The sequence below is a fragment of the Ciconia boyciana genome, chromosome 1 (genome assembly GCF_034638445.1).
Source record: "Ciconia boyciana chromosome 1, ASM3463844v1, whole genome shotgun sequence".
NCBI lineage: Eukaryota > Metazoa > Chordata > Aves > Ciconiiformes > Ciconiidae > Ciconia > Ciconia boyciana.
The window spans coordinates 84,033,846-84,056,455 of record NC_132934.1 but is presented as its reverse complement, the minus strand read 5'-3'; the positions used below and the strand labels follow the sequence as shown (position 1 = coordinate 84,056,455).

The following is a 22,610-nucleotide window of genomic DNA, read 5'->3' as shown; positions in this document are numbered from 1 at the left end:
TTGCTTACCCAACAGCTGGGCTGTAAATTAAATGCTGTTTATTAATAACATACTTTTGGTCTAATTCTTAATGAAACATCCATTAAAAACATTATAGCTCTAAATGCCAAACTCCGGTCTCAGTTACACGAGTGTAAATCTAAAATAACTCCATTGACTTCAGCCTCTTGGTTTATGCTTCTATTTCCTGGCAAACAGGTATCACCCTCAAATTACCATTATAAAACAGTAAAAGTTCAGAAAAGCTCATTGCAGTTAAGTTGCATCAGGATTTCATTATCATTATTTTCATATGCTTGCAACTTTGAAGCTGAAATTCATGCTTCACCTCAGACGGTGGCATTTTTTGGAAAGCCAATGAGAAAGTCTCATCATTTGTTTCGATGCTAAGCAATCACACACACCAAAAGAAAAAGAAGCAGAAGGCCTCAGGACCCTCCGGTCGGGAAGGACTCTGCCCCCAGCTCTCTACTGTTTCCTATGGGCTACCAGGAGCAGGAGGGGCAAAAAGTTTCTCCTCTGCAGAACTGTAATTTCTGTGAGTTCCCTCGCTTTTCCACCACGTGATGCTCCTGAAGCCTAGGAGCTCTCATTTCTTCCTCTTCCCTAACCTCCCCTTTGAAAACAAAATCATTCACACAGTGACGATGAATTAGTTGTGTCGCTGCAGGAAGAGCTCTCAGGCATCAGAAATTAGGAAATGAGAGAACTGAAGCTGTTCATTCAACTTCAATTAAGTCTCAGCGTAAAATATATTACAATAGTCTTTACTCTTCATTAACACAGCCTTGGGCTACCTCTTACACAATCTAGCCAGTACATTTTTTCCAACAATACATTTTACAGATGAGGCTGGTATTACTACCTATTACTAAGATTGCCCGATACGTCTCTGAGACACTGTTTTCAGTTGCTTATCTCTCTCTCAAGCTTTAACATGTGGGATGAAATTTTCCAGTCCTGGGCCCTTTTGCATTTTTCTAATGCAAAAGTCACAGAGAAAGTTTCTAACAAAATATTTCTTCCATTTCCAAACATCTGGCAAATGAAAAATACACTGTTTTGCCCAAGTTAAAAATTCTGGCCGCCTTTGGTTGGACTGAGACTTCAAAGCTTGCAGGAGACAGACTTTGAGTTAAGGCCACCTCTGCCACAACAACGGAAACATCTTGAAAAATGACAGCACCTCTAACTTCTGCAAAGCCTTACATTTTTTATCAATTAAATTATCCAGACGCTCCTTTTGTCCCGAGTGTGCCCTGACTCGGGGGGTGAGTGAGACTCTCCTCAGCAGTCTGTGCTGCTGTGGGCTGAGACCAGGAGCAAAGGGAAGAAAGCTGGTCTCTACCCAGTGCCGACAGACTCTTGGAGAGAACGTGACCAGCAAAATGTTAGGAGTTCTTTGTTATTTGGGAAGAGTGATTTTTTTTTTTCCCAAAGGCATATATGCTCAGCCAAATTTGGGAAGATTTTCACCAGGATGGTAAAAAGCACATTTCTGACAAAAACCCATCTGCTAAATTTCAAAGAAAAGGCGTGAAGAAATTTTCAATGCAAAAAATCCCCATCTTCGTTTCTTCTAACCACTTAAGAACTGCTAAGCTGTTTTGGCAGGTATTTTCTTTCAGACTGGAACAATCAGGATAGAAAAATTCAGCATGAGAGATAAAGTTTGTCCAATCTGCAAGATGCTGCAAAAGGGCCTTACATTAAGAAGTGTTGGGATGCCTGAGAAAGCTTCAAGTATCTCCTATAATAAAGAACATGAGCTTTAAGTGCATATTAATAAATACCAAATTAAGAGAATCGAGAAAAACTCCCAAGAGAGCAAAAAAAGCCACGTATTCCCCCTTAAATGTGGTTGTGCATAATACGCTCGCAACATGCTCAGAAAGTCAATTAACATGGGCTCTACCAGGCCAAGGAGAAAGAAAATTCCACCAGAAAGACACCCTACTGTGACTTTTCTTCTGTCCCTATAAGCCTTTCACAAACATCCCCAGTGCACAGACTGAGCATGGGAAGAGTCAGCTGGGATCCTGATTCAAGCAGGGCTTCACAGGTGAAACAACAAGGCACCAGTGAGCAACCAGAAAGAAACACATGGAGAGGTGCAGCAGGAAAACCCATGGGTGTAATTCCCCCCATGAGGAGCAGCTCTGCAAGCGAGCAGCTGCATCTAGCCTTGCGGGACCTTCTGAACATGAGCCCATGCACGAAGGTGACTAAGGAATAGATTACTGAAGCAAGGGCTGCATCAGAAAGGCATGATCAAAATCTCTTTGGTGGCAAAAATGACGGGTAAGGGAGGGAAATGCTCTTCCCTGTGACCAGGGAATCGAGGCACAGCTAAGTATCTTGCAAGGTCCCAGTGTTGTAGCCCTTGTGGCCCATGTGTTGAGCCCACTTGCCCTCATTAAGAGCTGAGTATTGTCAGCACCGTGCTGTCACTGCAACCCAAACCTCCTGTCCATGCTGAAAAAGAGCAAGAAGGGAAAAGGTCCTTGTGACTGCACAGGGAAACTCTTTGAGGAAATTAAGAACTACCCTGAACAACTCCCTGGCATCTCCAGAAAGACAGAACCCAGCTACTCAATGGTTGATCAAAACCCACCAAACACCTCAAATATGAATACACCAGCAGGGGCTACCTTGGCATCTCCCTTCTGACAAGTGCTAAAATACTGTGGAAACAACATCAGAAGTTTATCTGCAGCTTACCGATATGGGGAACATGGTCCAGTGATGGAAGACTGCATCGTTAATCAGATGGCACAGGAACAAAGTGATGAACTCTGCTGAGGGTATCTGTTCTAGGTCTGGGTTTTGGTGGTACCTGAGCACCACCTGCTTCTGCCTTCAAAAAGACTTCCGAAGGACCACCCAGCGATTTCTGCAGGCAGTGATGTGCTCTGTTCTGCTTCACAGCAGAAGCAGGCACCAAGCTTGTGAAGGCTCCCCCTAAACTTCCCATTTACTCTCTTCTTCACTCTGCATGCCTCCCTGTCCCTCCCTTGCCACCGTAAGGTCTATTTGTGTTCCCATTCCTCACCCCACGCTGTCATTCCCTCACTCTCATTCTGCTGATTACCAAGTTGGTCCGTCAGGCTGTAATTTCTATAGCTGTAGTACAGGAAGCTCACGGACAATGATGGTTACAGAAATTCCTCTCACCCCCATCTTCCCCTACAGTTCTACCCTGTGCCACTGTGCTCAGCTCTCCCAGCTGTTTGTGAGGCTATTCTTGGAAATCTATCAGTTAACTGATCCGGTTTACAAACCAAGCAAGCCCTCTGACCCCTCAGCTCCAAAACAAAAACAAGTGGTCTTTCCTCCCCTTCTTTAAGCTGGATTAGGTCCAGGATGGGGTTTGAAACACAAGGATATGAGCAGCTGTGTGGGCATACATCAGCAAAAACAAGCATGAAAATAAGCAGCAGCCAAGCAGGAACAACTTCACCCGGCATTGTCATGTAACAAGGAAAATCACAGCAGAGGGGCATCAGCCTTTCAGACACTCTGTGGAGTTAAGACATGGAGTTACACAAGAAGCTCTTAGGGGCTAGCATCAACCGCTTTCCTTATTCTGTGGATATTGACGACCTTGGCTGAAGACAGCACCTTTGCTAACAAGATGTCAGTCTCTCCCTAAATCCTTGTCTTTCTCTGACTGGTTTTCTAATGTCCCTCTCACCTCTGCCCACTTGTCTTAAGAGTCTTCCTGGACATTTGCTGGATGCAGCATCCAAAACTTACCGGGTTACATCCAATCAGACAAACATCCCAGGAGAAAATTTCATTCAGCCAGTAACTACAAATATCAGTACCAATAATGGATAATTCTTGTTATCCACATAAATGAAGTAAACTTAATGGATTTGCCCAGTCTAAATGTACAAATGAGCTTTGTGCATTACTTGCACCAGGCTATGCAATCTGAATTGTTATACAGGATTCTTCTTGCACGCTCCTGCTGCTTACTGTAATGCATCACCACTCTGTTTCTCCATACTTAAAAAACAGAAACAAAAGAGCAATTACCTGTGTAAAATTTTCATTTTCGTTGAAATGAATGTATGTTAAATTTCTGCAGCTAGTTGATTTACATTATAAGCATTCAGAATTGGAAATGTTCCTTTCTCTGTGCAAAACCCAGTTCCAATCAAAATAAATGGGAAGCCCCAGAACTGCACTTCAAAATTAGGCTCAATCTGATTGAAATAAAAAAAGAAATAGTGAAATTCTTCCCTTTTTGTTAAACTGCACTATTCCTTTTTAACCAAAATGCAAAATATTTGTGGAAAAAACAAACCTTCTCTTGACAATGTTATAACAGATCTAATAACTGCATAGTGTATTACTCTGCAAAGTAAAAGCAATAAAAAGTTTTATAGTTAGCACATGTTAAGGACGATGCATTGGAAACTGATACTTTTACGGTTAAAAAAAGCATTATCTTATTAGTGGCCTGAATTTCAGAAAGCCTCACTCATTTTCTTTCCTTTTGAGTGAATTTCATCACAGCAAAACATGTCAGCTTCGCAAGAGATTAAACTCCTGTTTATCCACAGACCAAGCAGTTTGGTCTTGCAGGAGTGTAAGCTCTCCCCGCAGTGTCCCACCAGCACGGGAGGACAGCAGGAGAGGCACCACCCGTCAGGGAAGGCACCCGAGTGCTCCTTTCAGCCCTCCCAGCTTTCTGCTGAGACTGCCAAGCAGAGCTGTCAGGTTTGGGTTTTTCTGATGTCTCCACTAGAAGCTGACCCCAGACCAGCAAACTCACTTTTGAGTGAGTTTGAGCACCACTGAACCATCAGATTCACCTCTCCTACTGACGACAGGACATTCTGACAAGCCAAGAAATGCCCTTCATGGGGCGAGCTTAGTGAAGTGACAGACAAAAACTCAGACAGCCTGGGTTGCACCTGCCTCACACCGTGCCAGTGCCGGAGGATTAGCTCATTATTCACTTCCCTTAAGTCAAGGATTTTTAGACGATACATCAATGAGGGCAAGAAGAGCAGTTTCAAGGTTGCGAACACAGGACCGGCGCACATACTGGGTTACCTTATGCCCCAGGGGATGCTGTCTGCCTGCTCGCTCCATCGTGCGGGGTGGTACCCAAGGCGGCTCCCCCTTATAGCAAGGCTGGCCATCAGCCAGGGCAGGCAGAGCAGGCTCTCCCCACCAAGCTGCTGAACAAAGCGTCAATGAATAATGATCCCGGGAGGCCAAGGAGCTTTGGACATCCAAAGCACTGCAACTAAGGTGCTGGGTCCATGCCTGCAACCTGCTCGCTCCAGGAGCACTCCCTTCCTTTGTTCCACTGGGCTTTCAAGATCAGGACAGGTTTGATGGCCCAGTTCTCCACCATGCCCTCAGAAGTGAAAGGAGAAGAGGAATGCGGGACACTCACCACATCTGTGTTTGTGATCTTGGCCAGGAGGTCCGTGAGGCTGTCTCCGTCATCAAGCTGAAGGCCACAGATGGCTGCTCCCACACTTCCAGTTGCTATCATTGACGGTGGGTACATGGCAAAGTTAAAATCTGCAAGAACAGATCTGGGAATTAGTCCAAGCCCAGACCAGAAAAGCTGCAAAACATCAGAGGCAAGCAACATAAAAAAACCACACCCAAGAATAAAAAACAGGGAAGTAGAAGAAAGGGAAAAGTGCCACTCTTTTTGGTCCAGCAAGCTCATTAGTCACACTGCTCATCACAAGCAGTCAAAGGAGGGGTAACAGATCTGCAAATTAAAATGGAAATGCGGTTCGGTCTTTTATTCTCACTGATGCATAAAGTAAACCTGGACAATTTTTAATAGTCTTTCCTTAGTTTTAAAGAAAAGGAAAGAAAAGAAGGAGGCTTTCTGTAATTTATGTCAGAAATTTGGGTCTCGGTCACGTTAGAGCTCTCTGTATAACCGGAAAACTAACTGGAATAAGGTATCACAAAGGACCAAACTGAGATTTTTAGTCACGTCAATTTTTAAAGACTTAATTAACTCGAGCATTTAAAGACCTGTCCGGGAAAGAGATTTTAATTAACAATTCATCTTTAGCACCTTTGCAATTAGGCAGTGAGAACACTTACAGCCCATAGCTATGTAATCAAAGAAACAACAAAGATCACATTTGTCATTACTACTATCTCTTAATAAACAGTTGAAAATACGTTTCAAAACTTCCTCTCACACATCTGTGGAGATCAGGAGAGAAATGAAAATAACACTAAATGTTCTTGTGACCTTTATAAGGCCATTTTATGGTTTACGATACCGCCATAGGCAGTGGCTTATCAGCATATCTTACTAAATACCATTTCCAGGAGATCTTCTTGGTTACTGATATCTTCCTAAAATGAAACTTGGTTTGCAAGTTGTTTGGTTCAACAATAACTCATAAACAAACCCTTCTCTACCAGTTTTCAGTTGGGGTGACTGGAGGAGAAGGAAGGGGTAACCCAAGTAATACTTAGTATGAAATAACCACACTCAATATATTATATATAGAAACAGATTGTTACAGAAAACTGCCCTTCAATTAAGGGCAGATCCCAAGTCCTCTCTGTTCAGCTAGCACAAATTCTGTAACCCTGTTGATGTCTGTGTAACCGCTCAAGTTTTAGACACACGGAGAGGTGTTCTCGGCCTCCCAGACGCTGAGCTGGCAGATACTGCAATAGCTGTGCAGACGGCATGTTCTTCTCCAGGCTGGAATATGTCCCTGGGACCCACGAGGAATGAAGCAGTCAGGTAAGGCTGGGACTCGGGTCACAACATTCATCCAGACGGACTGGAGGGTGGATGTTAGAAGTGGGGAGAGAAAAGGAGGAGCTGAAACCCTGACATGGATTTATCTGTCTCTCGAAGCCACCAGGAGATGACCACCTGCAAGCCCACCACTGCATGCTGCTGAAATCCACTGCCCTTCCTACCAGGAGAGCTCAGCAGACATTTGATAAACACTTCTGAAAGGAGCACAGTCCCACCCACAGAAGCAAGGAATACGGACTGCCATTACTATAAAAATAATTATCCACTATTGTAATAGTAAGAACCCACTGTACACAGGAAAGCTGATGATCTTGGAAATTAAGCTATATTGCCCCCACTAATGAGTAAGTCAACAGGAGAGCCTTGACTTCTACTTGTCAGTGAAGGACACAGCCCTGAGGATGCTGATCTCAGCACGTGCCGAGGTAACAGGAATTGCACTTTCATGATCAAAATCGCTTTCACATTTACCTCGTGGATTTATACACACGTGTGCAAGGGCTAGCCCCATCCAGCCTGTAAAAGGATGATGAGGGAAAATAGTTAAGGCTACCTGACACACAGCACATGCACTCCCCACAGAGCCTGCTCTATCCCCAGTGCCTCAGCCTGTGGTTGCACTTATCATCGGGCCAGACCTTCAGAGCAGACCATAAACAGAGTGGGATTTTAAGCCCTCGAAACGGCCCTCATTTTATGCTGTTCTGCCTCTCTTCTTACTCATTGCTACTGACGGGGGGCCCCGGGACTCGGCTTCTGGGTGACTGTTGCAGAAGCTCGTTCCTGTGGGTTGATCTGCTAGCTAGTGGCTCCACGGAGTAAGTGTGATCGCTGGGCCACCAGTTCACAAAGTCCAATGGGCAACCAGTTTACAAAGTTCAATATGAAATCCAGGAATGGTTAAAGGACTCCGATAATGAGAGGTTTTTATAAAGGTCGTAAATGTTTATGTGCTTGTGTGACTGTCCAGAGTGTCCTCCTGGTCCATGGAGCAAATAACAGATGTCTATAAAATTTCAGAACGTTCAAACATTTATGGAAGAGACCTAGCGTTCCCAACATCTGCCGTCAACTACATAGAGCAATTCTTCAGCAATCCCACTAATTTCTTTAGAAAAGGGATAAATTAAAGCAGATTACAACTCCACAGGTCTGTTTCTCCTTTTGTACACACTGCATTTTTGTGGGTTTGCGAATCCCGTGTGCTTGCATTGGTGTGAATGAGACCGCACTTGGTCAACGTGGCCCTAAGTTGGGATGCGACTCCCGCATTTAAATCTAAACAGTACCAAACAGACAGTACCAAACTGTCTCCTAGTTATGCATGGGAACTACAGGTGGCAATGGACTTTCCATAATTTACCCCTCCTTGTCTCGATTTTCGGGGAAGATGTAGTAAAAAGATGATGTGAAACCTCTCCAACTCTGCCGGTATTTGGACAGTCCCTATGGAAGCTATGATGCAGTGGGTGAGAACGAAAACCCACCCCCTCCCACCCATCATTTGAGCCAGCAGCAGGGAGAAACGGACCCACTCGGAGGCCTGGATGGACCCACACCCTCATGCGTGGTCACTGAGCCCCCACAGAGCAGCTTCACCCAGCCCCGGGCGGCTGCTGGGGAGACCCAGGCAACAGGGAGCTCCCATGTCTTGCACTGAACGCTCAGCACCGACCAGGCATGGCGGGCTGAGTGAAGGACACAGCTCCAGCCTGCCCTCTGAACTTCCTTGCCTCCTAGGGGCTTGCATCAGGACCTTCACATTATCCAAATGCCGGTTTTCTCGTGGTTGATTTTATATCTACTCCCAGAAACCGTCTTCCTAGGAAGCTGAATAAAGAGCCACAGTGCCCCTGCCAACTAGCACTGCTGTAGGTCTGCTTCCACGTGGGGTCACATGAGAACATTTCTATGCCCAATAACCTTGTTAGTTCCCTTAATGTCATTCGTAATGCAAATGAGACAGCGAGCAAATGGCCAGAGGCCCAGAGTGACTAAAGCTCAGCATCCAGAAAGTCTTACATTGCCTCTAGCTCTAAACTAACTTCCCTCCATAACAAGCACCATAAACTTGGCTATCAAAGCTACACATGCCCAGTCTTTGTTGTACAACAGGCAGCGATTTGTATCACTGGCTTCTATTTTTAGCATATTAATTAACTACTGCAACTGGTGAGGCAAGTGTCTCCAACTGGAGAGTGTGGCGCCATTGTCTGAAGTCATCACCTCATCTCGCGCTATTGAAAATCATGGCAGTGACCCTCCTGCTGATATGAATTTAACCTGACATACCCACAAAGGGATGGGGGGTGGTGCACCAATTTTGTGCACATGGTTCTCCACATCACCCTGGACCCTATTAGTGTGGAAAGAGCTCATTGAAAGAAAAGAAGCCACATTGTGCTGGGCCACCTAGAGGGTTGAATAGAAAAGGCTGAGGAAAAGAGCAGGCAGCGGAATAAAGGCTGTAATTAACATATTTCCATATTCAAGCAAAGCAATAACTACGTGAAATGTTTGTCAAGGTGCAATAAAAGCATAAATATTAAGTACCGTATCTGAGGGGATGCAGAACCCCCCTCGAGTCCCTTACATTCCATCAAGAAATTCAAAACAAGCTTTTTACACATTATTTTCAATTATAAACCTCTATCCCTCTTCCCCCATGATAACAAGCCAAGTCCCGCCATCCTTACTCAGTTTTCACTCAGGTAAAATTGCCCCCAGAATTAAGTCAAAAGCTTGCCCTGAGATTTAAAAAAAAAAAAAACAAAAAAAAAACCAAAACAAAAAATCAAACTAAAAGGGGGAGAGACAGGATTTAAACATTAGACTCTGAAACATATGCTTTTACTTTAAATTCTTGTTGGAGATGATGAACCCTGAATTACAGAGGGAATCTTAGAAAAATCACTTCTTACTGGACACCTGAAGCAAGGCTATGGGCTAAATCCTTCTTTTGGACCTATGTGCAACCTTGGTTAATGGGCACCCAGAGCCTGCACAGAAGACATGGCTCTGCCTCTAACTTTGTTGTGATTTATGCAATTCCACTGCAAATTATGAAAGAGTCTCATTAAAATCAGAGGAGTAGTGCAACAACGTGTAGTCTACAACAATCTGAGCACACGAGCATTTCAAGGGAAGAACTAAGTAGTCAGAAAGCAAGACTTGTTTCATCTATTTACCCAGGCAATAAACACCAGAAACTGTCCTATCCCCATTTTGGTACCAACTTTTTCCCAAAGGACCTTAAAAACAAGGGACCAACCTTGCACAACCCCAGTGACTTCAGTGTTGGAAATAAAAAAAGCCAATACAAGAAACAGTGCCCTTTGAAATACAGCCACCTCTGGACAGCCAGCTGGAGTCATCAAGCAAATTCAGGGTACCCTGAATCCATGCCCCGCTTTCAGACTGAAGCTCACACTGACAGCCAGGGCATGAACATATGCACGTGCCCAGGACGTTTTTCTGCCCGCACGGCACACATAACCTATGGTTAGGTTCTAGGACTCTGCACACCGTGGCCAAGCTGTTTTGCTGGCTCTCTCCTGATCCAGTGGACTTCACTACCTCCGAGCCAGGAAAATGCAAGGTTGACAGTCAGTCTAAAGCAGGAGGGAACTGGAGGCAGGAACCCAGAGAGGTCCTGCAAGGGGAAGCCCTAACTCGCAGCCAATAAATGAAAACTGCCGGAAGGAAAAGAGCACTGACAAATATCCAGGCTGAATGTGCTCGGTGTGCCAAAGCCAGGTGGGAACTCTACCTTCTTACAATGACCCTTGTTACTGCTCTGGCCGCAGGTTGGTTTTTTTAACAGCCAGTTTTTATCTCTATAATTTGACAGAGGTTTATTTTCAGAGTTGCAAATGGAGAATTGGAAACTGCTGTCTTGAGGAAGACAACGCTCTCATGGGGGGACGGCAGGGGGTAAAGAAAAGGCATGTTACCTCCATCGGGAGAACAGAATCACAACAGTCATCAATATCAGTTTATAAAACGATACAGATAATGGTCAAATTTCACCCAGCCTCAAACTTCACCCAACCAATGACTTTACTATGAAGACAAGCACGGATCTATATTTTACCAGGTAAGTTTAAAAGAAAGGTCTAAGGGAAGCAATGTAAGTAGTGAATTTAATTCTTGCCTGTTTTGATCCAAATGCAATTCCAGCATCAGTGCGCTACTTTTTTTTCAAATGCAGTTGGTTTTAACTGCATTGGCCATTTTTTTCTCTTGCTCTCGTATTTCCACAAGACACAGCAATTTTTCCCCATGTTAACTATTTCTGCTTTTAAAGGCAAAACCAGATGACTCTTCAGCCCTTCAAAAAAGGGCATGACAGTGCCAAGTACAACGAAACAAAAAACTGTCAAGTAAAATAGAATGCAGATCTGCTTCTGTTCTTTGAGTAGGCAGGAGGGCAGACACCTAGTTCTGTTCCTTGGGCTACAGTAAGGCAAAAAGTATTTGGCCTTTATACAAATGGGTCTAAAGTATCCTAAATGCTAATGCTACACCCACAAGCATCCAAGTGAGGTAGAGACAGGGAAACACGTTGAGCAGTCTATGTAAAGTATATGAGCACTCAGTACAACATGCTTATTAGCTGATCATAAACTCTACTTCTGCACAACTGTTCATACTGATTATTATTTTCACTTGTTATACACCTTTAGTAAGGAAGCCTAACCACGGATCAGGATTATGTTAGCGCTTGAACCACCAGAAGGTCAGATCTGCAGCTGGTAGGAAGGAGGGCAACTTATCTGGCAGCACAGGAATTACCCCAGCTTGTATCAGCAAAGTCTCTTTTCCTCCATTTCCTTCCACCTCATCTTCCCAGATTCGATGGGTCGTACAGTTTAAGGAGTGAGTCTGCTCATACGAAACACTCCCAAGGCCCTGCTTACTTGTTGATGGAGCTTCCACGGTTCTTGTGGCTTCATTTTGCTGGGGAGCTCAATATACTGATATGAGCTGCCTCTCCCAGGAACAAGCAAGAGCCTTCTTTTGTATGGCAGCAAATTCATGTGGATTATTCTTTCTTCTGTCATGCAAGAAGTCTTCATGCAACCACTGCCACTTTGCAACATGTATTTCCTTTCTAAGAGATTAATCCACACAACAAAGGCTCTGTGGACTTCTTTCTTTCCCTCTGCAAACAGGTCCCGGCTAAAACTCGTATCACACTTTTATCCTCTGCAGGGACAGAGCCCAGTAACTTACATTGGCTGAGAGGGGAAGGATGCACAGTAGACTTGCCCAGCAGGAGTCCTGAGGACCAAACATGCCTCTTGGTGTTACAAAGCATTCTGTGTGGTTACCCTCCAGATCGCTATGGTTTATGGGCCTCATCTTGCAGTCTTTGCTCAGACAACACTCCCATTGACTTCCACAGAACTTCTGTCTGAGTAAGGACCCAGCATTTGGCCCAGAAGTTAAAAAAAAGCCTTCTCAGCTTTCAAATGTAGATGATTAATGTCCCAGAGACAGTGGGCAGAGGTTTGGCACACTGTAAAAAACTGACTTAAAGCTGAAATTTTCCTCCTCTTTCTTAGCCTCTTTGCAGACACAGGCTTTGAAAGTCACCAGCCTATGAGATGCTGCATTGTACCCATCACGGGTACATCTCACCTGCCATAGGACTGGGCTGAAGCACAGAAAAGACCATGCAAAGGGCTGCGATTAGGGATCCATACAAGTTGCCTCCTGTCTCTGCAAGTCTGCAAAGCTTTTTGCTTCCAAGTTTTGCATGCCACTTAAATCAAACACCGAAAACCTCCTCACTGAGATTAGTCTCTCCATTACAGCTTGTGTTCAGAGATGCACAGCTCCTCTTTCTGAAGGCCTGACTTGCACAGCCTGTCCTCCCCCAAAACCCATTCCCTTATAGGTGCTGACATAAAAAGGGGTATCCTGCGCCAAAACAAACAGTGGCATGTACAGCTTCCAACAAGACAGCGTAATGCAAGGAAGCAGCTGGGCATCTGTGACTCTGAACAGCCTGGAAGAAGACGAAATGAAGGGCACGCTGAAGTCAAGGAAATAACGCACAGTCTTCTTCTGCTCTGCATGCAGCTCTGTAACCGGTGCCCTTTCCCGCTCCTCCAGGAGCGATTCCCTGGCTTGGAGCATGGCATGTACAAGCAAAAAGGCAACCCCAGAGAAAACATTCCCAAACTGTGGAGTGCTGTGCAAAGAGACAGAGGAGGGACAAAGGGTGCAAAGCAATGAACAGATGGAGGTGGGGTCAGAGCGGCAAAGCAACGGGATCCCAGAGAGCAGAAGGATGATCTCCATTGGGCTCACAGATAAACAGGATCCTCCTGTGCTGAAAAAGCAGCAAGCATTAATTTTGCCAAGCTATATTGTAAGGACAAGGGGTCCAGATGCATTCTCTTAGTGCTTTTAAAATTCAGAAGACTCCTAAAGATTTTTGCTTACATGGGGAGCCACCAGCCGCATGAGAAAACAAATGACATCATGATAGACTAGGCTATGCCACTGCGTGTCAATCTATATGCTCTTACTGCACAGCAAGTGAGGCAGCCTGAAGAAAGCTGGCCTACGCATCGGCAATTCCCAGCCAACAGATTGAGCTCTTGCTTAATGACAGTACCCTGTCTGCATGGCCACGGCGCTGGGAGCACAGCCAGGGACGGGCTGTGGGCAGACACCACTTTCGGCCCCTTCCAGTGGAGAAGGAGGCTACTGAAAGAGTTGCGAGTGCAGGGCACGGTAAAGAGAAAACTTTTTATTCAGGGAGTAAGGTTCTGTCTTGCTCAGCAGCCGTATGTTCAGATGGGACTAAGGGCAAAGAGGGATACGTTCCAGTTTCAGTCATGCTCATGTGAATCATTAATCACTGCAAGGACTGGGGAGAGGCTGTGGATTTATATCCATGCAGCTTGTTTCAGAAACTGGGCTTAAAATAAAGACAGAGAAACAAAGAGAGCATCAAAATGATAAAATATGACTGAGAGGAATATACAAAAGAACCAAGTATCATCTCCTTTTGCATAACATTCAAATGGAAAGGAGAACAGAGATGAATACCAAAGTGATCCTACACATCCAGCACAACATCCAGGACTGTTAATGGTTGCTTCCCTCTCCGTTTGCTGACACAAAGTATTGCAGGACCGAGATCACAACCAGCTCTGGAAAGGCAGGCAACGCTCGGGAATTTCCAGTGTAACGATTTCACTGGGAAATTAAAATGGTGCAGTTGCTGAAGAAGAACTCGAGCTAAAGGAAACAAGTTCAAAATATGCCAGATTTTGCACAATACACTAAAGAAGAAGAAGAAGAAGTACTTGAAACCAGAGAAAACTGCACTGAGATGGAAATAAAAAGAGATTCATTGCTGTGCTCCAGACCAGCGCCGTCAGCTAGCCAGCAAGGTCAGGTCTGGTAAAAGAGTCAAAGCCAGGCTAAAAACATGCATGGAGGGAGCAAGGGAAGAGGCAACCACATGTCAAAGGAGGTCATCCTGCTGAAAGAAGGCAAATGGGGAAATGAAACACCAGGCTTAACCTGAGCTGGTGGAGAGCAGAAGCTTTGAGGGAGAAACACAGCGGCTGATGAGAGCTCTGCAACAAATAGGACGAGAAAAGGAAATGGCAACTGGATCTGGAAGGAAGTCTGATGAGAAGGGGCTTTTCTTCGCCGAGGAGGGTAAGAACGACTTCGAGAAGAGTGGCAGTGAAAGGGAAATACAGTAGCAATAACATGACATTTCTATAATGCAAATGGGGGTAGTAGCTTGCTAGTAAACTGGGAATGAGGGCTTGGGTAAGATCTCAGCTTTTGAAACTGCAAGGGGTTGTGGGTCCTCCTCAAAACTAAATGCCAACACAGTGGTTTGTGGAAAATGGGATAAGAAGAAAAGAAAATCTACAGCCAGCACCATGGTGCCCTGTCTTTCGGGAAGCTCCGTACGCAGGCAATTATGTCTTTCATTTGCAAGAAAAGAAACTCTGACTTGTTGCCTCTTTAAACTCTATGTAAAGGACTTCACTTCATGCATTGGAGACATGTAACATGAGAAGCAGATCACATGAGGGAAACACATGAGAGAAGTGCATGACTGGGCTAAGGGTTGGAAAGGGGATGCTGTTTTGGATCTCAGTAATTGGACTAGTAAAGCATGAAGCTAACCATCAAAGAATTCATGGAGAAAGAAGCTACGGACTTTGGAAACTCCTTCATGGCCCACAGTCCTGTAATGTTTTGGTTACACGGAAAACTTCAAGGGCAAAGGATTACAGACCAGAATCTGAGAACTTAAATCATAATGAAATCTACATCACTCAAGAAAATGTCCTCTTGGATAAAACAAAACAAACCAAAACACTATTGTAGGAGGTGAAAGCAACAAAAGAGAGGGAAGATTGGTTTGGTTTGGAAGACAACATCCAGGTATGTTGGAGGCTGATGGTGTTGCGAGGATCCAGAGAAATGTCCATGGGAAAGACCATCTTTTTCAGAAGAAAAGGGTAGTGTGAATGAATCCTTGGTAAGGGGAGAAGGCAAAGAAAGAAGGCAAAGCTGACGGAACAGATTAATCCTGAAGTAAAAAGCTAATTAGTCCAGAAATGTCTGATGAATTACCAAGAGTGATCCTGCAGACTTTGAGCATATTTCTACTGAGTCCTGTGGTCTTTTTTCATGAAAACGATCACACAGCAGTGGGAAAAGAAGCACAAGCTTGAGCATCTTGGTAACCAAAAGGTCAATTACCCTAACACAGCCCATATAAGATTCTCTAAAACAGATCGACTGAGGTAGCAAGAACGGGCCTACATTGTAAAAGCAGTCACTACATCTCAAGTATCGAGAAGCAGGCAGTAGACATTTACACCCAAAAGCTGCACCCCGTGTTCCTTTCCCCTTTGCAAACATGCAGGCAGAACAGTTCCTATCACAAAGGACTAGGTATGTCAAACTGTAGTGAATTCAAACATTGAGCCATATATTACTTTATAATAACCCTGGAAAACACTGCATGCTGTTTATTTGTTCCAAGTCTAGCTTCTAAGAAGTGGTCTAACCATTAAGCCTTTGGATGACAATTAGAGTACGCTTATTTTCTAAAAGTCACTGGGGGGAAAAAAAAAACCAAACCAACCAAAAAAAGTGTTTTGCAGACAGGTGTAAATTAAAAGCCTCTCTTCCACAGAAGCAATTATTCTCATCTAAATCTTCAGAAACTGTATTTAGCCAAACATATGACAAAAGGGGAGTGTAATGGTTCCCTATGAAACAGACTAGTTTCACTGCTTTCTTGGAGTGAAGTTTGAAAAAGAATCCAAATGTTTAAAAAAAAAGTAATTACTTTTAAAATTGTCGTTCCCTCTGCTTCAGTAATGTGGTAGCATCATGTATGTGTTAAAATACAATTTTTACCTTTTATCTGGACAGCATCCAGTTAATGAAAAATTTAAGAACACATTAATTTAATGCATTAGCCCAATGCATTTTGGGCTAATGGGCCATAACAGCTTCTAGTATTTTGGCTGTCCCACATCTGTCCTTACAAATGATCTGCGGCCTTTTAAAAAAGTTAGTGAACGGGCAAAGTACAAAATCGTATGGTCTAATCCAGTCTTACTGACTTCACTGCAAAACCACTGCACGCCTTAGTAGGAGCAGGACTTGCAACTGCACTACAGCTCCCGATCGCAAGAATTCTGTTTATACACAGTTTCGGGGCCCAATTCACGATGCCCTTTGCAAACAATCCCACTGGCTTCAGACGCTCTTCTCCCATCACGTAAAGATGGAGGGGATGAAAAGCCCTTGTACCGCCAGTGACCAATCTGCCTTTTCAACCACACGGCAAGCAGCAGGTGCACCCCGAGCACCTTGGCCTACCTGTGGCACAAAGGGCAATGAACGTTTGTGCATGCTTCCGGATCAAAAGCAACTTGTCTTTAGGTAGAGGCAGCTTCCTTAGGATGTGTTCAATGAAATCATGCGGGGTGACGGCTGCGAGGTTCCACTTCAACTTCCCCAGCACCACCAGCTCCCATTCCTGCAGAGGGGGACGGGGAGGGGAGAAGAGAAGAAAAGCCATAAGCAAGGTTGAAAAAAACCCCACTTCGCTTATTTCTCTGACTGTAATTATATCACTGCTAAATTGGTTTTGCTCAAACATTTTTTTCCTTATGCCCCTACTGCTTTGAAGTTGTTGACTTTATTCTTTTTATTCCTTTTTTTTTTTTAAACACTGGAAATGTCAAGCTCTACTGAAAATAATGAGACCTGGCAGCTCCTGCCAAGATTTTACTTTTTTTGTATCCAGTGCTGAATGCCCACCCAGAAAGTTTAGCCTGCAATTAGATATTGCCAAGGTCACTGTGGTCCTTTCCTAGTAACTTCTTTTAAATGGCTATAGTCCTTACTTTATAGCCATTTAAAGCCCTAGGGATAACCATGCACAAAAATAACCCAGATATACATTCTTTTTTTCAAAACTGGGGAAGTTAGCTTGATGGCATTCTCTCCCAAAACTGTATTCAAAAGCTCCTGCAGATAAATCTGATGGTGCTTAAACTACTCCAAGACAGGCTTTGCAGAAAGGAAATGCACGTTAACACAGCCAAGAAGTAGCCTCTGTAAATTATCTGCCAATAAATCATGTAGGATCCATTCCCACATTCTTTGCACGCCCAAAACTCACAGTGAAATCAAAGGAAAGCTTGGGCGGGTATGTAACTACTGGCCATTCCCTGCAATGTGATTACATGTAGAAATGGTACCTAATCAACAGATCCAGCCATGGGGTTCAAGCAGGGGCTAGACCTGCATGCTGCAACATTTAAAATAAATTTTCAATACCTTACAGTGCCCTGCAGAGTGAACAAAACTCAGGCCTTGGACTCGTTTCTGTCTCATGCATCAACTATTAGCTGTTAACTAAATTCCATGCACTGATTCTTGAGTCCTGATGATGCGTGAGCCTGATGGAGCCCAGCGTGGCGGGGAGCCCCAGCTAAGCTTGTAGAGCTGGCAAGTCGAAAAAAAAGTCCTTTAATTTTGCAGCCGAGGAGACGTCAACCAGCGTTGCTGAGAAACCATAAACATGGACCCCACAATGCCATTTCTGCAGTCGTTTCTCTGAATAGATGCCCGCTTTAACAGCAAGTTACTTTCCTACGGACATTCCTACTGGATTATGACAGAGCCCTCCATAGCTTGAAAAATCTCATGTTCACGTATGTAACCGGCCCCAGAAACTAGATGGGGGTTTTTTTCTTTCTCAAGAAAAACCTGTGAAATGTTTGAACATAACGGCAATTATGTTAACTAAGGACTGATCTTCCCAACTTTACTAATGCGACAGAACTCGATATAGAAGAGCACTTAATCTAGAGAACTGAACACAGGGAAGCACTTAAAACACATGCTTAAATCCACGTGGCACAAAAAGGTAGGCACATCGTTCCACGTCTTCTTGTGTGGGGGCCATGGCACTTCCCCTAACAGTCCATACCACCAGTGGGACACCTCATCTCTGTGACAGCCACGGCAGGGTTTGCAGTGCAAAGCTCTTTACTCTGCAGAAGCATGAGCTCCCAACCCCTCCCCGGGGGGAATTCCCACTGCCTTCACCCAGTGATTCATAGGAGAAATTCTCCTGGGATTTGGCTGGCTGCGTGCATTCACCAGGATCTGCGAGAACAAAGCTATCTGGCGGAATATACATCTCACTGAAAGGCTTAAATACTTGTCTAGTGCTCTATACCATGAAGCGCTTTGCAAATATTAATTATTCCACTTAATGATCTTGATTCTTTTTGTTTCTGCTTTCACTGCGTCTGCATCGATCTTGAACTCCCCCAGAAGTACTAGACATGGCCTTTTACTCACAGGGTCGTTTAACCGAGCTGAACTGTCATCTCGCCACCTGCCCCGGTGACAACCTACGCGGAACCACGTTCGCAAAAGCCGCGGGAACAAGGCCGCAGCTTCCCGAGTTACAAACCCAGCCATCTACCCGCTGGCACCTAAGCCTTCCTAGGCGCCCCCCGACAGCGAAAGTCCCCCTGGGCTTCGGCAAGCAGGGGCACCCGCGCTGTCCTGCGACCCCGCCGGGCACCGACAGCAGCCCAACCGGCGGGGGCCCCCCGGGGCGGCTCCCCCCGCCCCCGCCCCCGCCGCCGCCGCCGCCGCCGCCTGGCAGCCGTTCAAGGGGTGAAGTCACGCCCGGCGCCGCGTGTCTGCCGCCAGGTGGCGCCGCCGCCCCGCGCCGCCCGCCCCGCGCACGTGCGCCCGGCGCCTCCCTCCCGGCGAGGTCCCCTGCGGGGACACCCGCACCCACGGGGGGACAGGCGGCGTGGGGCTGCGGGGGGCGGCCCCCTGGCAAGCCCAGCCCCCGCGGGCTGCCGCCGGCAGCGCCGTGCCCGCGCACGAGGCGGGGAGCGGGTCCGAGTGCCGCGCGGTGGGGCGGCCTCGGAGGAGGCAGAACCGACGGGGAGGTCGCCGGTGCCCGCCCTGCGCCGGCACCGTGCGCCCGCGGTTTCGGGCCGACTCCGCTCCGAGTCTTTGGCACGTTTTGACAGTTCACAGAGTGCGTAAAAACCCGTGAAAAGCGTGATTTTTTTAAAAGGCTGGGGGGTGGGTGGCAAAAGCGATGGCTTGCCCTGCAAGAGAGGGAGAGGGAAGGGGAAGGCCGCAGTGGGGAGCTGACGGAGAGAAGGTGGAAGGGGGCTGCTTACCAGCAGCTCTTGGGGTTTGATGGAATTGTCCGTATATATGCACAGCTTCTCGGCTGTGAGGGGGATTGTCTCTTTCAGCTTGGAGGCCAGGAACATGCACACTGCCCCCAGCAGTTGCAGATGGCACTTTCGAGTGGGCACCACAGCTAAGAATCTGTCCAAGTAATTCATGGCCAGAGGGAAAACTTCTTCTTCGCACTTCTGCTCTTCACAGACCTGCAAGCGAGGAGCGTGGGGAGGGGAAGGTGGGGCGGCGGGGTTGAGGGGGGGAGGAAGAGAGAAAGAGACAAGAAGGAAAAAATAAATAAATGAGTGATCCCACGAAATAGACCACTGCCTCCCTGCTATGGCTCCTGCTATTTTTGTTTCCCGGGGAGCTAAATTTTGGGGGAGGGGGAGATCTCTGGAGAGGCTGGGAAGGCTGTCAATCGGCTTTCACATTCCTTTAGTTCATTCAGTAAGAAACGAATTCAAGACACTGTGTGGGAGAGCCGAAAAGCCCCATCCAGCAGCAAGCGAGCAGCCTCCGACTTTTTTTTTTTTTGACCCAATTTTTTTCCTTTTTTTTTTTTTATTTCGTCATATTTTCAAAAAATCGATAAAAATATCAAAACTTCCCCGGGGGTCCCGGTTTTGGTGCCAGTGGCATCCCGGGACGGTCCCCTATCGTTTCCGACAATTGCAAAAATTCCCCCGGGGGGTGTCCCCCAGCCCTGCGCCCCCGATCCGGCGGGGGGGGGGGGGGGAGGACGGGAGACAGAGCGAGGACGAGGTGGGGTGGGGAGAGCCCGAGCAGCCTGGATCCTTTTAGCAGGAGCGAGCGAAAAAATAATTTCAAAAATTTACAAAAAATCGGAGCTGGGGAGAAAAAGCACAAATCGCACATGAAAACCAAGCGGGGAGTCTGGTCTTTCCAACCCAGAGGGTTTGGTCCGGGAAAGCCCCCCCCCAAAGGAGATCCGAAGGGGCAAATGATGGGTGGTGGGGCCAGGGCAAGGCAGGCGAGTCTGCGGGGATCCGGGCCCGCTGCCGCCCCGCCTGAAGTATCGGGGCAAAGGGGGGGGTTCGCCGCCCGCTCGGGCTTCCCGACAGCCCCCCGCCAGGCCGGGGGGTCCGGGGCGCAGTGGCGGGGCGCATTTTCGAGCCCCTTCTTGGAAAGGAGGGGGGAAGACGGGCTCGGCGCCTCCGACCAGAGTTGCATGCAACGCAACATGGCGAAAAAAGGCACGTCCTCACCACTGCATACGTGGGCATGAAATCCTCGCTGGGCAAAACGCGGGGGGCACCGGGCACCCCCCGTCCCTCGCCCTGCCCCGGGCGCATCCCCTTTTCCCAGAAAAGCCTCAATCTCAAGCGCTCCCGGCCGCCCGCAGCCGGAGGCGGCTTTTCTTTGCTTTTTAATTGCAAATGACTTTTCCACCACCACCACCCCCCCCGCTTCCTCCCCTCCTGCACCCCGCTTTGCGGCAGCCCCCCGGCCGGGGCGATTCCCACCGCGGGCTGCCGATGCTCCCCGCGCCCCTTCCCCCACCGCACCGGGTGAGCTCAGGAGGGGGAGGAGAAGGGGGGGGACGACAAGAAGAACCCCCACGGCGACCGGAGGGGCGAGAGGCTGCAAGGGGAGAGGGGGCGAGGCGAGGCGGAGGTGCTGCCCGCGGCGGGGAGCCCGCAGCCGGCCGCCCTGCTTCCCCCCCGCCCCGGCCGGCACCGCTCCGAGGGGCCGGGGGAAGGCGCCGGGATACAAACCTCCAGCATCCAAGTGGCCACCATCCTCCTCATGAAGGGCTGGATGTCCTTCTGGACGCACTTGAAGTAGGAGCATTGGGGCAGATACCTCTCCTCTATGGTTAGTAAGTTGTGCAAAACGCGGTCATCGTAGAGCAAGTTTGGGTCAGGCAGAGCTCTCCTCATGGGATCCACCTCGCAGCACAGCAGCTCCATGTTTCCAAAGAGATCTCCCTCTTTCTCTGATGGAAAAGTTTTTTTTTGGAGGGGGGAAAGGGGGTGGGGAAAGGAGGGGTAGGTGGGTGGGAGGAAGACGGCAGGGCTTTCCAGCTCGCTCCTGCCTCCCTTGAAACTCGTCTCTCCCTCTCTCTTGATTTCTAGCCTAAAGTTGAAGCAAAGTGACGCAACTCGCCAGGGCAGGCAGTTCTCTCTCTCTTGTTATTATGGAGAACAGCAGCTGGTCAGACGTAACATCAAACGCGTTGTGTGTGTTTTTTTTTTTTTTCCTCTCTATAAGCTAACAAGGAACCAGGAGGCCCTCGTATAGGGACACACACACACAAATGACAGCTTCTCTTTTTCTTCCTTCCAGCGACCAAATGAAATCCGCTCCACACTTTCCTTCTGCGGGAGTCCGTCTGAATCTATTCCCCCCCCCCCCCCCCCCATTATTGCAAGAAACTACGGGCTCCCCCTTGGTACCCACCGAGGCGATGGGGGCGAAGGATGCAATGTCCTGCCTCGGCAGGGTGCCAGGTCCACATCCCGTCCCCCTCCTCAAGCCCTTGACCCACTCCCCCCTCCGGTACCCCCTTAGTCTGCAGCCGGGAGGGGGGACACAGAGCTCCGTGCTAACTGCAGCCTAGCAGCAAACCCGAAAAAGACCCCAAAGCTCCTTGAGGGCTGCGGGTGCGGCGGCGTTTTCGGGGTGAAATCTAACAATAATCACCGCGCTACTTCCTCCGGCACACATACGTGTTTCTAGCAGGCGAACCGTTTTAGCTCTGCATGGCCACACTGATACAACTTTCTAGGAAACGCAGCGGGGGAGGGCGGGAGGAGGGAGAGAGGTTGGCGGGGGGGGGGGGAGAGGAGCCTGTCCCGCACCGGGTGACTTCCACCCTCCTCGCACTTCGCCGGCGTCGCGGTCGCTCCGCGCCTGCAAAATGTGTCAACTTTGCGAAGTCTCTGCCGCTGCCTGCTACGGTAGAGCAGAGGCTCCCGAGGGGGAAGGAGCTGCCCGGGGCCGGCCGGGGATGAGCTGCCCGGGCGGGCGCAGAGCGGCGGCTGCCGCGGCCCCGCGGGGCATGCGAGGAGCTCTCCCCCCGGAACGGCGGTCCTCCCCCCGGGCGCCGCGGAGGTGGGCTCCGCAAGGGGGG

General features: G+C 47.6%; 1 protein-coding gene across 5 annotated transcripts in view; it reads right to left on the bottom strand.

Moving 5' to 3' along the window:
• The window catches only part of CCND2 (cyclin D2), a 33,995-nt gene extending 12,383 nt beyond the window's left edge, over positions 1-21,612 (bottom strand). For 2 of the 5 annotated variants that reach the window (XM_072877703.1, XM_072877693.1), the window contains exons 1-4: positions 21,253-21,604; positions 19,507-19,722; positions 16,661-16,820; positions 5,417-5,547 (exon numbers count right to left, since the gene is read on the bottom strand). In XM_072877703.1, coding sequence (XP_072733804.1) covers positions 5,417-5,547; positions 16,661-16,820; positions 19,507-19,722; positions 21,253-21,447 — 702 coding nt within the window. In that variant the 5' untranslated portion in view covers positions 21,448-21,604. Of the gene's footprint in view, positions 1-5,067; positions 5,193-5,416; positions 5,548-16,660; positions 16,821-19,506; positions 19,723-21,252 lie in introns of all 5 variants that reach the window. The other 3 variants (XM_072877672.1, XM_072877682.1, XM_072877663.1) reach the window with 3 other exon arrangements.
• Between the last annotated feature and the right edge of the window lie 998 nt (positions 21,613-22,610).